The sequence below is a fragment of the Taudactylus pleione genome, unplaced genomic scaffold (assembly GCF_031769625.1).
Source record: "Taudactylus pleione unplaced genomic scaffold, aTauple2 ptg000222l, whole genome shotgun sequence".
In the NCBI taxonomy this organism is placed as follows: Eukaryota; Metazoa; Chordata; class Amphibia; order Anura; family Myobatrachidae; genus Taudactylus; species Taudactylus pleione.
The window spans coordinates 608,080-625,445 of record NW_028284624.1 but is presented as its reverse complement, the minus strand read 5'-3'; the positions used below and the strand labels follow the sequence as shown (position 1 = coordinate 625,445).

Sequence of the window (17,366 nt, the reverse complement as noted above, 5' to 3'; positions counted from 1 at the left end):
TTGTCTGGTGATTTTTCAATTGACATGAATTATGTTATAATCATTTGGGAACGGATGTCATTATTAATGCTGCTGTTATTATCTTATTATTGCTAAACAGTCTACAATGATCTGAACATCTCATGATTCAACACCTAGGAGGGGGGCTTTTCACAGCAGCCCCCTACTGAAAAAAATCTCTCTGTCCATCAGGTTCCCACACTAGGATCTAATTGTCAGGAATGAGCAGTGTAAGTGAAGGCTTGTTTCCCCTTTAAGATTGAGTGACTCTGGGCTGTCTCCACCTCCCCTGGTGACACAGCAGTTGTAAATGTCCTATCAGTAATTTAAAGAGCAGAGACTCCTCCTTGAAGTGAGGAACTGGGGGCTGATGGAAATGTAGTGAGCAGTCTTAGACAGGCACTGGGTGAATCATTAGCCAACTGCTTCACTGGGATGCTTTTGTCTGGAGTCTAAAAGGGAAATATATACATTTACATATCCATACTGCAATATCTACTATTTTTTTCTGACTGAATATTTCTATTTTGGAGTTTTATCAATACACCAAAGTGGATGTAATATCTTGTGGATCTCGAGTCCAAAATGCTGCTGGTTTCCCAGCGCATAGAAGCACCACGCATGGAGCCCTATATACCAGTAAGTAACGTAGTGTAGTGACTATACAGAGCCGCGCTGTACCTCTCCCTAAAGTGACATTGTATATGATCATCCACATGAAAGCCTCGCAGTGTGGGGCTGTGAATTGGACCTTAAAGTGTCAGCCCCGTTACTTGCAGTACGGATGACAATGAGATATATATATATATATATATATATATATATATATATATATATATATATGTGTGTGTGTGAGCATCTACTTATAGCGCTAGCATATTCCGTTGCGCTTTACAATTGGAATGTGTGTGTGTTGGGTACATCAGCAATGTCACCCCCCTCTCCCATGCAAAAGTCTTATCAGTAATTAGTGATGCATAATGCGCATTTACAGACTTGTCACTGTGTGTGCTCTGTCTGTATTGTATAATGATAGAGCAGGGATTATATGAAAGTGACACAGACTGTTGTGTGTAACCTTTATATAGCCACTATCAGGGAACAGGGACAGCTGCCCTCTGCCTAGTGATCAGAGCATGTTAGCGCAGCCACTTGTGTTGTTTTGCAGGTCCAGGGTTAGTAAAATGCTGTTTGATTTATCCTAGATTAATGGTGACTGCACAGGGACTAATAGGATTAGAATCTGCCAATAAACTCTGCCTTGCAGGCTGTAATATCCCTGTGCACACAGAGGCAGGCTGGAGAGCTCTCTGCCTTACGTCCTCATGGTTTAGCGGATAGCACGCAGCGCTGTTTAGCGCCCCTCCTGGCACTAAAGGTGTTAACCTGCTCTGAGCTACGCTGTAGAGCGGTACTGAGTCTCATTCAGAGCGCACATACACTTCCCGTTGCTTGAATGGGTTGGGAGTGTTACATGCAGCCTATTAAACTCACAGCTTCCATTACACCAGTAATAACCAGAATTACTCCATTTGTTGCTATTCTGTGCAGGTCAGAGATCATTCGGGTGTCACTGTGAATTAATACAGCAGCAGGCTGGTAACTGCAGTGCAGACCTGTGTGCCTTTTATTCTATTCATCCAGACAATTATAATACTTTCATTTTTTTACCCTTGGTGTGTGTGTGTCTAAGAATCATGCCCTGTGTTTAATTCTTAATTTGATCGTATGGGTTAATTAGGTAGTTGCTAATTCATCCAGTAAAACACTCCTCATCCAGTTATTGTTATCTTTTGTAGGCTAAAGACTTTGATAAATGCAGCCCCCTCCCTCCCTTCCTTTGGTAAAATGACACCTGCCTTGCAGACTTGTATTGTCAATGACTGGCAGCATAGCTGAAGCTGATGTGGTTTGGCTCTCTGGAGCCCTTGTCCAGCAGGGGGTGAATGAATATGTGTGTTGTGTGCTGCTGAGCTATAATCTAGGATGACTTGATGATCATTGTGTGTTTGCAGATAACCGCCCACTTCCAGCGCTGCAGGTGTTAATGTCGCAATATCTCGCTTCTGGTATTATTCCTTCCTTTTCTGATACTGGAAGGGTTAACGTTTGGTGCTCCTGCACCGCATTGCACTGGCAGAACTGCCAGGAAAACACCACCAGAGCCTCCCAGACACAGTGTGGGAGCATGAAGCTGGCTCATGTCTTTTAAAACTGGTTTATCCCCCCCCCCCCCCTCACAAATTAACCCATGCACTGCTGCTATGGCTAGAGAGAAATTGTGCTGCACAGCAAGGGATTGCATCGGGATCTCCAGCACAAGGAGAGTTAAACCAGTGATTCCCTTGTTGACTGTCCTCTAGAAGTCAGTGGCAGTTCATGTCAATCTATTGTGTACATTATACCCTCACATGGCAGCAGGTTGTGATGCAGTATTAATAAGCGTTTTCCTCTTCGCTCTACAAAGGACAGAGTAATATGTTCTGTTTAAGGAGCATCTTAATTCAATGCTGCAGCAAGCCGCCTTTCTTCATTGAAGTGTAATAACACCCTACATCAAGCAGTAATGGGAGAAAGCTGCTGTCCCCAGAAGCTTACAATCATTATGTTTAGATTGGAGACGCAAGTCCAAAGTTTTTCTACCTGTTGAATTGAGAGGTTAATAAATAAATGCAGCATTTTAACCTTTCCTTTCTTAACTATATATTTTGGTGAATGTATTTATTTTGTAGGATAAATTAGTGTGTATAAATATTAAATGAAATAGGATGATTTTCAGTGATTTCTCACTCACCAATGGTAGTAACCCTAAATCATTCCATCTGTAAAAACTCAAGCTGTAGCACATCGCATATCATGGAATGGCAGCAGGTCCAATGTAATTTGGGAGGTTCTCTATCAGTCACGTCGTGGACCCCTCACCCATTTTCTTGTGTGTCTTCATTTATTCCTACCCTTTTTAAAAACTCTAGGACCTTCTGATAATGGTTATCTTAAGTAGTGGGTGGGTGTTTTCCCGAGCAGTGGTAAAATCAAGGTGAGGGGTACAGGTGAATAATGGACCAGTGTCTGTCCCTGGCTGGCCAGTGAGATGAACAGCTGTCTGGCTGGTTAGGTAAGGAGTGGCACTGGCTGGCTCATCCAACACTGCCTGTTATAGGGTAGAAATATGGGGGGTGTTGTTATCCATTTAATTGGAGGGTACTGATTATGGCTTATTGATGTTGGTTATTAACGTGATGTGTTATGCTTAAGCCCTTAGGCGAGGTATAAGATGTTATTTAGTAAGGTATGTTTATTTACAATTGAAAGTTATTTATGTTTTGCTCTACTAATTACTATTGAATCAAAACCCATTAATATGTGCCATGGCCATTAATTGCCAACTGTCTGAATAATTTATGACTTATGTTAACTGTAATTAGCTAATTCTACTTATGCAGTTGTCTATTGCATTGAGGTTGGGTTCCCCTATACATGCGTTAGCTCCCACTTTAATAAGTAACTTAGGAGCTTTAAGTCTTCTAGATAATAACAGTGTAAGTATTTTTTTTTTATAATTATTATTTTATTTTATTTTTAAGATCTTTAAACCTATAAAAAAGTTTTGTTAAATTAGTGATTAAGGGAACTGATGCTTTTTTTTTTTTTTTTTTTAAACGTCGTAGTTGCCAGCAGTGCTATTTAAGTGCTTTGTACAATGACCTCTATAGTGTGTTGGGAAGAGTCAAGTAAGTTTTTTATTTTTTTTCTTCTGTGTATTTTGCAGCATACCCGCTTTCCCCTCCCATCGCATGTCCCAGTGGTGCCAGGCCCTTGGATCACAGGCTTGGCTTTTGTTAGTGTGGCATCCTGCAGCTAATCCCTCTTGTCTATATCTGAAAAGCAGAGCCAATTCTTATTTACACTCCCATGGAAAATAGGCTGACAGTCATGGAAATAAAGCATATCAGTTTTTTCCTCTTTATTGCTGATAACCTCCTGACACCGTATCACAGTCAGTTATTGTTTTAATAAACTATTATGAAAAAGTGAACAGTAAAGGAAGTTAATATGGGTTAGCCTATTTCATCTGTGACCATTTATTGTTACCATGGATTAATCCCCATTGCCTTCATGGTGTTATGTACTTACAGTGTAAGAATAGTACTATACAAAGTTGGTGTTTGAGTTCTCATGTTAGGTCACCTAGTGAATTGATAGATTGCAGTGTTATACGCATTGGGGTCATTTCAATTAGATATGATTTTGCAAAAGGAAAGTCCAATTATACAACTTATGTTCATCGCAACAATGTGCAACCAGGAATTGGGTGGCAATTTGTGGGTAATGTGTCAATGTCCGCCATTTTTCTCCAAGAGGCAACCTGGGAGTAGTACATGGGGGAAAAAAGCAGAAATACTGAACCCATAAAAAGGGACAACTGAGATAGCAGGACCATACCGAAGGTTGTTAGTGGCCATAAGGAAAGTTACTGGAGGTTCTTAAAATGGTTAATATTTAAATTCTTCTTATTTTTTTTTAATGGTGGGAAAATATTCTTTACAGTATTTGGGTTACATTAAAATTTCATGTGTTTTTTTTTTTCCAGAAATTTTATAGAAATTTGTAAATTGTTGTGGAAAAAAAACTTATTGTAACCATCTGCAGGTTCAAAAGTCCATTTCCCATCAATACAACACCCAACATACCGGTCCCACATCATTTAATCTATTTATTGAGCTGTCTAGAGAAAATCATCTAAAAACTGACACGTCTTTATTTTCCATATTATGCTATTTAAATCCAAAGTGCATTATTATTCATTGTGTGGGGTGTGGGAGAGGTTCTGCACTGTGGGTCTGATTCAGCAAGGATTGCACGCAGGCAGCTTTGCAATTGCAATCCTTAAAATAATGCAAATGCAGCAGGAGGTGCATGACACCCCCTGCTGCATTTGCGATCCCAGCACTGCGAAGGAGGTCGCAGGCTGGGATCACCATCGCGACAGTCAGCTTACTCAGGCTGGCCGGCTTGCGAGCCCAGAAGACTGCGTACGTCCAGGCAGTCTCTGGGCTGGCCACTCCCGGAAAGCAGGGTGGATACGCCCCATTTCCGGGACCGCCCCCGCACCACCCCTTAAATGCCTCTGTCTGCACACTTGCAGAATGGGTCCTGCGCACACACGGATACCCGATAATCACAGACGGTGTAGTGGTTAGTGTTACTGCCTCACAGCACTGAGGTCATGGGTTCGATTCCCACTATGGCCCTAACTGTGCGGAGTTTGTATATTCTCCCTGTGCTTGCGTGGGTTTCCTCCGGGTACTCCGGTTTCCTCGCACACTCCAAAAATATACTGGAAAGTTAATTGGCTCCCTTCAAAATTGACCATAGTGTGTATGTTTGTGAGCATGTGGTAGGGAATATAGATTGTAAGCTCCACTGGGGCAGAGACAGAAGTGAATGGTAAGATTCTCTGTAAAGCGCTGCGGAACATGTGTGCGCTATATAAATAACTGGTAATAAATAAAAATTAATCGGTAATCTGCATTCAGCAGTGTACTTGCGTGCATGCACTGTTGAATCAAGTCATGTGTCCCCATATTTTTACCTTTACAATAAAGATTTTCCCTACCTTTTCACAAAAATTGATTGCAAATTCGGAATTCAGTTGCAAATAAGAATTGCGGTGCAAATTCAGTGTAAAAACTGCTCACAAGACCCAACTCACTCCCAATTTAATTGACCCTATTGGCTGTTTCCAGTCTCCTTTGCACTGAAGATCATTTTGTTATGTAAGCATTGGCGCAATTTCTCTACCCCTAACCTAGGATGAAAACCTGGATGGGGGAGGACCAGTCGGAAGCAGCAGGATTCATCCTACTGCTCACAAACCCCAATTGCCACTATCTTAAAATAGTGAACATAGTTGAGTTATCAATTTTGTACTGCGGAACCGACTGAGCCCTGGTTAAAAACTGGGGAAAGATTAGGTGAGTGAAATGTTATAGTCTATGGTAGTGAGGCGTAAGGGGGGTATTTATCAAAGCTGAGAGAGAGCTATAATTTTAAAAAATAAATTACCAACCAATCTGCTCCAAACTATCATTTTATAAAAACAGCCTGTAAAATGTAAATTGAAAGCTGATTGGTTAGTACTTTATCTCTCACAATTTTATCTCTCTCCCAGCTTTGCTAAATACCCTCCCACAAACATTTATATTTCCAACATATGCAATAAATATTAAAATCAACTCTCTCCCAAGAATGGCTGTTGTTGCTGGTGGCTGTGTAAGTATTTTAGTACATCAGCTTGCTGGGACTTTAAAGTGTTTGTAAACTTTCATTATGGTGATCTAAATGTGCAATCCATTCTTATAAGCATATCAAGGACAGCTTTATAGCTGCAGAGGCTGATTTAAACTGTTGTTGATCCCATCAGTCTATGGGGAGCCTGGTAACCAGGAGAAAATGTGCATCATTAAAAGTCTCCCCACGTGATGATTCAGTTGCCCGATCTTCAGACAAATGGATCTGAGGTTAATTTAGTCCAATATGATGGTTATTGGCACACATATGCCAATCATTGGCTGAGCAGATAAATATTAGAAATAAATGCTAGAAATAAATGCTTATTTTATTTGTAGCATAAATGCTAGAAATAAAATAAGATTTTTATTGGTCCGTATGGGAGCTTGTTTGGGAATTGTTCACCAAATTTGATTACCAAATCAGCAAGTGTGTCGCCAGTTTAAAGGTCTACTTTTGGCAGCTCTAGATTATAAAAGTTGTGTATGTGTTGTACTGTAAGTGTAACCAAATAGGTATATATGACTAAGCATGTTGCAGTCTTGGGTGCTCTTGTGGAATAAAAAGGAACTAAGGGTAAATGTAACTGGCAGGAATAAGAGTTGGGGAATGATATATAATTAGTGTAAAGCAATATGGGATCTAAATGTTACTTTTGGGATGGCTATGGTTTACACAAAATTAGGTACTTAGTAGTTCAGTGGTATTGAAGCAATCAACCTGAATAATGTTGAGTTAAAAAAAAAAAAAAAAGACGTTTTTAGTGTGTGTTAGATCCTCCTCAGAAAGTCTTACGACATACATGGGAGGGGCCCTTGAAGACAAGTGCTCAAATTATACTCTGTTTACAAAGTTCTGGGACACAGTGAGGATTAGAGTAGACCTGTTTCACAATTCTAACCATTTAGCCCTCTTTAGACTAGACATGATGACGCTGTGTTTGGTTTGATGTTACAGAGTAGAGCTGTTTTGCTCACACTGCCCTTAGCAGGACTTCAGCCATCAACCCTTCTTAAGACAGAGCAATGCCAAATGATTGTCACTGGCCCTCTCCTCAGTGATCTCTAATATTTGTACATATTCTGATTTTTAAATGTAAGCTGCGATCATCTTTGTTTCCATGACACTGGAGAAGTCTTTTGAGATTCCCTTCCCACAAATCTGCCCTCCTCCCTGTGTCTGCATCAGTCAAGCCACCAGCTAAGACTCTGGATTTGCATGAGAAATTGTGCAGGAAAGGGGGGGTGGGGGCGGGGGGGTTAGGTCTGGGGAATGAGTGACTGTGTCCCTGCTTGTTCTCTTCTAATAGAATAAGTAGAACAAAGCACAGGAGAGAAGAATATTTCTCAAAAATAAAAGTCCTAGCGTTTCTGACTTCTGCAAAGTACAATAAAAAGAACAAAAGTTAGCACTTTATAGATTGTAGACTGGATCAATGGAAACCTGTCCAAATTTCGAAAGGATCAAAAACTGATTAAGATAGACAAGTCTATACAGGAAAACTATGCAATGAGTCGGACAAACTCTTGGCAACAAAAAAAGAAATGAAAGGAATCCAACTTGGCTGGAAGTTGATAACTTTTATTGCAAGCATCACTGCGTTGTAGAACGTACATAAACTGTAACAAATCCTCCTCAGATTTCGGTGGGTTTCAATGCCTCAGATGGAGAGGGGTTAAACTGCAAGCTTATGACACATGATCAACCGCATAGGATTGGCTCTTGCCATAAATAGGCTTATTTCCCTACCCGTTTCCTGTTGCTGTGGTCATGTTGCCTTCGTGTGTCCTTTTCGTGGCAAATCTCCATATCCGTTACATAAGACTTCTATTGAGAATGCAGGGAGTCACCACCACAGCCTTGCTGGCTACTTATTCGTTTAGTTAAAATTAGTTGTAATAAATTTTTACCCACGCTATTGACATGGTCAGTGTATAACAGCTCTCACGTCAGCTTTCCACCAGCTAAAAATGAATAAGACACTCCAAAATTCTGTAGAATGTATATGATCTTCAAAAGTTTTCATGATTATATTTTGCAAGTTGCTGGGATACACTAATGTGTACATTAGCCCTTATGGTGCTGTAGGCATTTAACTTTAGAGATCCATTATCCTGTAAAAGACTGTGTGTGTGTGTGTGTGTGTGTGTGTGTGTGTGTGTGTGTGTGTGTGTATATATGTATATATATAATATATTTATTTAATTGATCTGTAATATCCTCATTACCTAGGGGGTACATTAACTCTCAAATTTTCCTTTTACTTGTAACGTATTTAGGATGAAGAGTTTTAAATCTGTGTTGAGAAATAGTCTGTCACTCCCAAGTAAAGGTTGCCAAACTGTCCCATAAAATCATCATGCGGAGCTGTTGTAAAGCCTTTAGTCATGTCACTGTGTATTTACTGACTGCAACAAATCCATTACTGGTAGTGCATCAGATTTTATCACAGCAGTTGTATTGCAAACCCTTTGAAAAAAGTGAGGAACAGTGTTTTCGGGGTATATTTACTAAAGTGCATGTTTTTAGAAGTGGAGATGTTGCCCAACCAATCAGATTCTTCTTAACATTCATCTAGCACCTTCTAGAACAGGGGTGGCCAACCAGTCAGAGTCAAAGAGCCCAAAAATATCTGTAGGTATGTCAAAGAGCCTAGATCATGTGCACGCCACAGGCACACATACATAAAGGGGTGTGGCCTTGTGCCAGCTAGGCCATGCCCCTGGTATGATATTTGCAGGAGCATATTAAGCACATGCACACAATCACAGTGGCGGTAACTATTAAAGGGAAAGAAAAGGCCCGAACAATGTAAAACATTGGAAGAAATAGATCCACATAAAATACAATGACCCAAGCCAGATCCACATAAAATACACTGAAAAAGCCACATCCACAAATAATACACTGAAAAAAAAGAGATCCACATAATACAATCCAGCTCCCCATGTTCACTTCAACCCCTCCATGTGTCATTCCAGCAGCCCCTCATGTGTCACAACTGCAGCCTCTCCATGTGTCATTCCAGCAGTCAGTGTCAGTCAGGGGAGCCACATCAGGACAATGGAAGGGGTGTCAGTCAGGGGAGCCACATCAGGACAATGGAAGGGGGTGTCAGTCAGAGGAGCCACATCAGGACAATGGAAGGGGTGTCAGTCAAGGGAGCCACATCAGGACAATGGAAGGGGTGTCAGTCAGGGGAGCCACATCAGGACAATGGAAGGGTCACATGTGCTCAAGAGCCACTGGTTGGCCACCACTGTTCTAGAAGATAATAGCTATAATCTGGTTGCTATGGGCAACATATCAACCTCTAAAAATGTGCACTTTAGTAAATATACCCCTTCAGCTCCCAAATAACCGTGAGCCCAAGGTAGCTGCCTGTTCTGCCTAGCCTTAGTTCCAACACTGCTTGCAGTAGCATTGGAAAGTTTAGAGGTGTGTTTTGGAAAACCATTAGAACACTACAGGGTGATTAAATTCTCTAGTTGCACTGTTCTTTATAGACTGTTTGTTATCAGTGTTGGTTTTAAAGTTCTCCTGTACAGGTATAAAAATTATAAGTAGCCTATTGTCAACTGTGGAATAGTTTTAAGTCTCTTACTCCCTTCCCTACTATTGTAGTAGATAAGTTTGCCTGAAAAATTGTTTCTATCCCGGAAAGTAATTATTTCCTCTAACAAAGTAGCCACCCCACTGCAGCCAAAAAAATAAATATAAAAAGTTATTTGTTTGTTTTTATGTGTATATGTGAACAGGAGTGGTAGGCCTGTTGGCGAGAAGCACCCAGATCAGCGGCTCTCAGCCCCACCATATGTAAAAGAAAGACCCTTCAATTGAGATGAATATAGGAGGAGTAGAACTCTGTTATTCATTTGGAAGTTGGGTGATTAAGAGCCCTGAAATGAAAAACCTTGACATTAAAGACCATATGATGGTGCTGCCAATTGTCTTATTGGTTTAGAATATCATTATACACTTTGGTTTGAGTATTTTGAGTTGAGAACACCTGATCTACATATAGAGATGAACCAAAGTACACTTATTTATGCAGAACCAAAGTTATAATCACCAGTTCTATTCTCATCCTTCCGTTCAGTACTTCTGTAGAGTGAGATTATCAAAAAGCAAAGCTGCTGATGTGCGAGTTTTAACATATGGTGCCTCCATGAAAGTGGAGCCGTATCGGCCCTGAACCTGTCGGACTGCCCAGCTGCTTTTTACCAGCCCGATCAAATAATCGGCGTCTTGCTTCAAAATGAGTCTTCTCCTCCTCCAGTCACTGCTTTTTCCAGACTCTCTCTCTCTCTCTCTCTATATATATATATATATATATATATATATATATATATATATATATATATATATATATATATATATATATATATTATTTTTTTTTTTTTTTTTCTGTAGGGTGACATTAACTTGTCTGCTGGTGAGTTTTTAAGCAGTGTGACACTAAGGTAAAAATCAAATGCAGCACTGGTACTATGTGCTGTAGAGGAACCTCTGTTAGAAACAATTAGAAAACATAGGCCCTCATTCAGAGCCGTACGCTCTGAGCAGAGCGCACGCTCTGAATGAGGGCCGGGCTCCATTTTCATGGAGCGTCCTCCTGGATGCTCGTATAGCTGTGGGTCACCACCCACAGGCTATACGAGCGTGCTTTGTGATGGCCGCGATGGTCGAGACCATCGCGACCATCGAAATTGCGAGCCGGAGCCTGCGGTTGAGGTTTTCAACCGCAAGCTTCGGAGTGATTTTGGCTCTATCAGAGCCAAAATCACTCCCACTGACATCATTGTGACCGACCAGCTCAGAATTGTCTGATTAGACCGATTATTGCACAGTGTGTATCTAGCATCAGTTACACCAGATTTGATCTTTCTGATCTGCCCAAGATACAAACTTGCTCATTTTGTTCAGTTTGGCTACCCATCTGTGTGTGGCTGAATAGGGACACCTGAAAAACAGGAAAATTGACAGGCCCAAACAGCCCCCCCTGCCCTGCGGTGCCCTGTGCCCTGCTTGTATATATTAGGATTAGGCAACCTGAGACTACTTGTTGTGGAACCACACAGCCCAGCATGCCTTGCCAGAATCTGGTTGGTGAGACATGATTTTTTTTTTCCTTTTCCTATTATGTATTTCAGATGCAACTGTATTGTGCTAAAAGCTGTTGGAGTGTGTTTCTCTACGCTGTGACTATGTGGAACATTAACCTTTTTCAGATTGATGATGCATTACAAAGCCAACTGCAGCTCTTGTGGAAAAACACTTATCTTTTTAAAGGGGCATTATGCAGACAGGCCAGAGTAAAGAGTGAGTTTTCTGATTCCCATGTCTGAGAGGTATTAATCATTTGTTGGCCTGATAGCAAAATTTTAGTAAATTGTTTTTTAGTACATGATTCTCCCTGGTGTGATGCCAGACTGACTGTGACCATCAGAAAAAATACACTTCATACGTCTTCAAAACCTCACCACCAACCCATTCAACCACCAAAATCACCTTTGGGTCAGGACTGTTGCGTATGTGGTTGGTGAGCAGTGGGGATCTCCCACAAGGTTGGGCAAAGTCATAGGACACACCTCAGGAGGACAAACAAGACTACTCTATACACATAAGGCTTTGACCGTGGAGGTGGGCACCACAGCTGCGAGCCCAGAGCCCCTTAGCTGCTCCCCCTGCTACTAGTAGATGAATAGAAAAATAGATTCTACCGATAAATAAGGCTTATGATCCCCTTTTAAAGGCCTTTTCCACACTTGCATGCATTTTTAAATGATTTTCTTTCACATATTGTATTACAAGTTATTCTGCAAATGTTGCTGTTTTTTTTTTTTGTTCGATTTCTTCTGTACTTTTCAAGGTATCTTTAATAGCATGCATAATCGTTTCATTATTATTGTTGTTGGTAAGATGCCACAGTGTTCTACAGTACTGTATAGAGGGGAAAGCAACGCATACGTAAAACGGGACATACACTCTAGACCAGTGATAGGCAACCAGATACACTTTGAGGGCCTCTAAAATTGAAAAGGCCTGCACATTATTCTTATTCTGAGTTGAAAGTAAATAAATCCATTTAATCAAAGGGGTTGGATACAGGATCCCGGAGGTCCGAATCCTGACGGTGACCATGCCGGCTCTGGAATCCTGATAGCCATCCGACGCATGTTGGTGAGTATAACCCTAACCCTCCCACTAACTGTTCCTTCCCGCAGCTTATCCCTAGCCATCCCTTCCTGCCGCCTAACTCTAACCCTCCCCCTAGTGCAGGGATGGGGAACCTCAGGCCCGGGGGCCGTATAAGGCCCCCAGAATCATTTTGGTCTGGCCCTCTGAGCTTTTTTTCTGCTAGCCTCATCTGGCTAGCAGGATGCCTAGAATGGCACCCTGGAGTCAGAATCTATGCAGCAGTGCTGCCTGGAGCTTCCTTAGGACGCTTCAGACGATCACACCGCTGCCCTTACAGCTCCTCAGGATGCTCAGGGCATTGATGTAATCATTGGTGATTGTGGCCCTGCCCCCGAGTGACGTCACATGGAGGGGGCGTGGCCTGCATTGGACCCACTATTAATGTTATATATATATCAAAATGGCCCCCGGCAGAACAAAGTTTCCCCACCCCTGCCCTAGTGGCTAACTGTAATCTATAACCCTAATGCTTACCTTCGGGGTTCCAGAGCCAGTATTCTGATGACTGTCTGGTTTCTGAAGCCAGTAGTTTGACCATGGGTATCCTGACCGCCGGGATGCTGACTATTCCCTAATCCTAGAAAGGCACCTATCTGTAATAATATATGAGCAGACCTTTTAAACAAGCATTACAAGCTAGAACAAACAAATAAGACAACACAGCATGGATGAGCTGGGGGAGCTGCAAGCAAAGGCTTGGAAGGTCACATGTGGCCCTAGGGCCGTCTGTTTCCCTTTACCTCTCTGGACAAGAAAGAGGATGGTTGTCACAGAGGTAGGCTTGGTCCAGAGATGGTTTCTTTAGGGTAGATGCTAGGGATCTGCTTTGTTTTTGTTGCCAAGGGATGATCAGTAATATAAGTGGTTAAGCACAGAAGACGGCTGTAGATAATGTCTTCTGAGGGAGAACGAAACTCGTAGACAAAAGATGCGTTCACATCAGCACACTATTGCAAATGTATTATATATTTTTACCACCCGCCAGAACTATTCAGCATATACTTTGCACAATCCGGATTTGACCCTCCAACTTGACCCCTTCCATCACAAAATGGTCTGCTCCTGGACTTCCCTCTAAAGCTGGGTACACACTGATAGATATATTGGCCGATCAGTTGAACGGCCAATATACCTGTGCGCGTCAGCCAGTGTGTACCAGCGATATGTCTGTGAACGACGTCGTATCGCGTCAGCCGTGCTGCACAGTTGGTGGACAGATAAATCTGCAGACATATCTGTCCATTGGCAAGTGTGTACGGGCGGTCTGCCGACTGCTCGTACACATGCAGCGGCAGCTGAGGGGAGGGGGGCAGACCCCCCCTCAGCCAGCAGGAACCACGGCTGCCTGGAAGACTATGGTCGTTCAGTGTATATGAACGACCATCATCTACAGATCACTCGATCTACAGATATATCTGCTAGGTGTGTACCCACCTTTAATTTATGATGTGTTGAAACACCCTTATAAATAAACTAGTTCAACCAAGGTGACTGCAATTATAAATTAGGTGGGAAGTCCCAAGGCAGAGCATTGTGTACCTAATAGAATTGGTCATGTTGGAGGGTCTTAAGGTGGGCACACACCTGACAGATATATCTGCAGATAATGGTCGTTCATACACACCGATCGACCATCATCTGCATGCTGCAGCGGGTCCCGGGGGCAGATAGGGGGCATGGCCTAATCGTGGAAGGCGTAGTCACGTCCCCTTCGGGAAAAAAAAACAAACCTTTGCGGCACTGGGGAGGGGGCGCTGTGTGCTCCTCAGCCTGGCGTGATCAGCGTGATCGTTCCCCCCCTTTGGCATAGGAGACTGTTCGGGCTGCTGCTTTAGCAGCCTCGGACAGTCTCTCAGTGCAGCCCAGCACACAGCAGTGTGTGCTGGGTTGCTGTGGATGGGGTGCTGTGCCAGACCCAGGCAAGTAGTACCCGCTCGCAGCTCCCCCCTCCCCCCCCCTTTCTCTGCACCCCTGTGTACGGGAGATCTGCTGATCACCCGTACACACTTGCCGATGGACAGATATGTCTGCAGAAATATCTGTTCATTGGCTGTGCAGCACAGCCAATGCGATATGTCTGTGAACTACATTGTTCAGACATATCGTCTGTACACACTGGCCGATGGGGGCGCGATATATTGGCCGATCGATTGATCGGCCCCTATATATCGTCCAGTGTATACCCAGCATTAAACTATATTCATTACCACAGCGGAAAGCTTTTCTGGCTCGTTACCAGTAAGATACCCAACAGCAACAGGGCCAGAGGGTACTGAGACTCACTATACCCACTATAAGTGATCCCCATATTATCATAGTCTCCCACAAACCTTTTAATATCTGCTCTGTCTGATAAAAGAATTAGTATTGTACTTGTGGTTAATATCATTTAAGCTGACACTGGGCTTGATTCACTACGGATTGCTATTGTGAAAATATGCTAATGAATGCAATCGCAAGCCGTCGCGCAGCAAGCATGGAGACACCCACTACCGCTATCACGCATCTGTAGTACCTTGCAGTCCTGCATATACATCAGTAACATCGGCCCCTCACACAGAATTACAGCTGTTTTGACCTTCCTCAAAACTTGCTAACCTTGTTGTACACAGTGAGTACTCAAGCTGCTTATGCCGTCGCAGTGGCTAATTTATGCACTCATGCAACAGCGTTCAAACGGACAGGCACGCCTGCGTTTCTCCAACCACTCCCCCGTCACCACCTCCAAACGCTGACCTCCCGTCACTCACTCTACGATGGCTTTCTTTCTGCGTGAGTGTTCGCAGAGCGATCGCTATGCTAACAGTATGCACCATCGACCGATCTCCGTACGCTGTTGCAGTTGCGATCCGTGACTAATCAGGCCCACTGTATGAACTTCAGTGTTGTCACTGGGTTGGTTAACATACTGTATATATCCTGTTTGTTGAAAAGTTGACAGCAATTTTTATACTGGTTATACATAGAATACATGACCTTTTACAAGTGTTTTTTTATTTCCATGTCTTATCTTAGCTTTTATTGCATGTCTAGTTTTAATAAATACTGTTTTATGGTTTAAAGAGAAACCTCTTCTATTTATATCAAAAAGCAGATGTTGTTTGATTGAATTTTATTAAATCAAATAAGCACAGTCAGTTCCCACTTTTCTTTAAAGATAATGGGGGAGATGTACTAAGCCGTGAAGAGATAAAGTACCAGCCAATCAGCTCCTAACTAACTTTTCAATCAGTCTGTAAAGTGGCAGTTAGGAGCTGAGTGGTTGGTACTTTATCTCTCTCTCCCAGTCTTAGTACATCTCCCCCATGTAGCATAATAAAATCTCCAGGAAGACTTGTACAAACTGAAGGAGGACAACCCTTCACTTGCTTTTATTGTGGTAAATTCCCTAAGACACGAATCCTCATGATGCTCTCTGGCTGCTGTCAGAAGTCCCATTACACTTGGGTTACTAATGGCACAGAATCCTAGAAACTGTAGCTTTGCCACACAGACCTGTACCTGACATTACAGCTAATACACAGAGGGGAACACAAGCTGTATATGCAATAGTTCTGTAGCCAGTTACGTCGCCTGTGTTGTATTTTATAATGTAATTCTAGGACGGCCTGCTACAGAACAAGTCTCGGTCCCCCATGTCTGTGCAAGTGTTAATAAGTTCAGTGAAATCAGTACAAAAAAGGACAAGGATATTCCAGACACAGGCGATACAGAGTCCTGTTTTCCTGCTGCTGACGTTTATCATGACAAAGATTTGCTGTGTGGGTTGAGACCAGAACGTCACAGAGTTTTAGCTCAACCAGGAAATGGCCTGTTGCTGAGTGGTGGAAAACAAACAAGCCATCATAAAATACACGTCTAGCAGCTTGGAGTTTATCCCCAGCACTGAGTATTAAATAGCAGTGGTTTTATTCTACAGTTTTGTTTTTTTTTACTTGAAAAAATATTGCTTTTTGCCCATTTACTGAAATTAAAGTCGTAAACAAGCTCTCAATCTGAAAGTACTTGTTTTAGCAACATAAAGAGTATATATTCATACGTACGAAAGAGATAAATAGATATTTTAGACTAACATCTGTTCTGACCTCTTGGCATTTTGTGCTGTAATAATCAATGCTGTGTGGTGTACACTGAGAGGTGGAAATAATGGGATGTAGTCGGCATCCCAGCAGACTGGATGTAGACGGTCAAAATTCCTGAGCCGGGATCTCATACCCAACCTGGAAATAATACAATAATGGTTATGTTTTGCTGATAAACTGTCAAGTAAAAATCTAAGAAAAAGTATTCCTAATGTGTTTAAAAAGCAGGACATAAGTGACAAACATGTAGATAATGATATCAGAGCTGTAATTAGAGTTTTTGGTGCCCTGTGCCAGAGAGAGAATTGGCGCCCCCCCCCCCCACCCTGAAAAAGGGCCATGGCTTCAGGGGGAAGGGCCAGGGAAGAGATAGGGGAGGCCAGGAGATGCTGGGGATAAAAGAAGAGGAAGCTACGAGTGAGAATTATAATAAACAGGAAAATTGGCAGGCCCAAACAGCGCCCCCTGCCCTGCGGTGCCCTGTGCCATGGCACAGGTCGCACTAGCCTAGTTACGGCCCTGAATGATATCACTAGGGGATACAATGTCACTGTCAGCATCACTATGCTGACATGTTTAAAATGCTTAAAGCATGTTGACAGTGTTTGCAGTCTAACATTCCTATAGCAGCATGTTTCCAGGATTTCAGCCTTGGTTGCATTATGGTGCCTACATAGTGCTGCACACATGACATTTGTGACCTAATGATCGCATACCCTCACTAGTCATTTTCATGTGAATAATATCACCTAACTGATTTTACCATGTCATTATTATTCACCATAACATACG

The 17,366-nt window shown here is 42.4% G+C and overlaps 1 protein-coding gene across 2 annotated transcripts in view; it reads left to right on the top strand.

The window, feature by feature from the left end:
• Positions 1–377: 377 nt before the first annotated feature.
• The window catches only part of MAMLD1 (mastermind like domain containing 1), a 179,623-nt gene continuing 162,634 nt past the window's right edge, over positions 378–17,366 (top strand). For both annotated transcript variants that reach the window (XM_088478846.1, XM_088478845.1), the window contains exon 1: positions 378–639. In XM_088478846.1, coding sequence (XP_088334972.1) covers positions 586–639 — 54 coding nt within the window. In that variant the 5' untranslated portion in view covers positions 378–585. The remainder of the gene's footprint in view (positions 640–17,366) is intronic.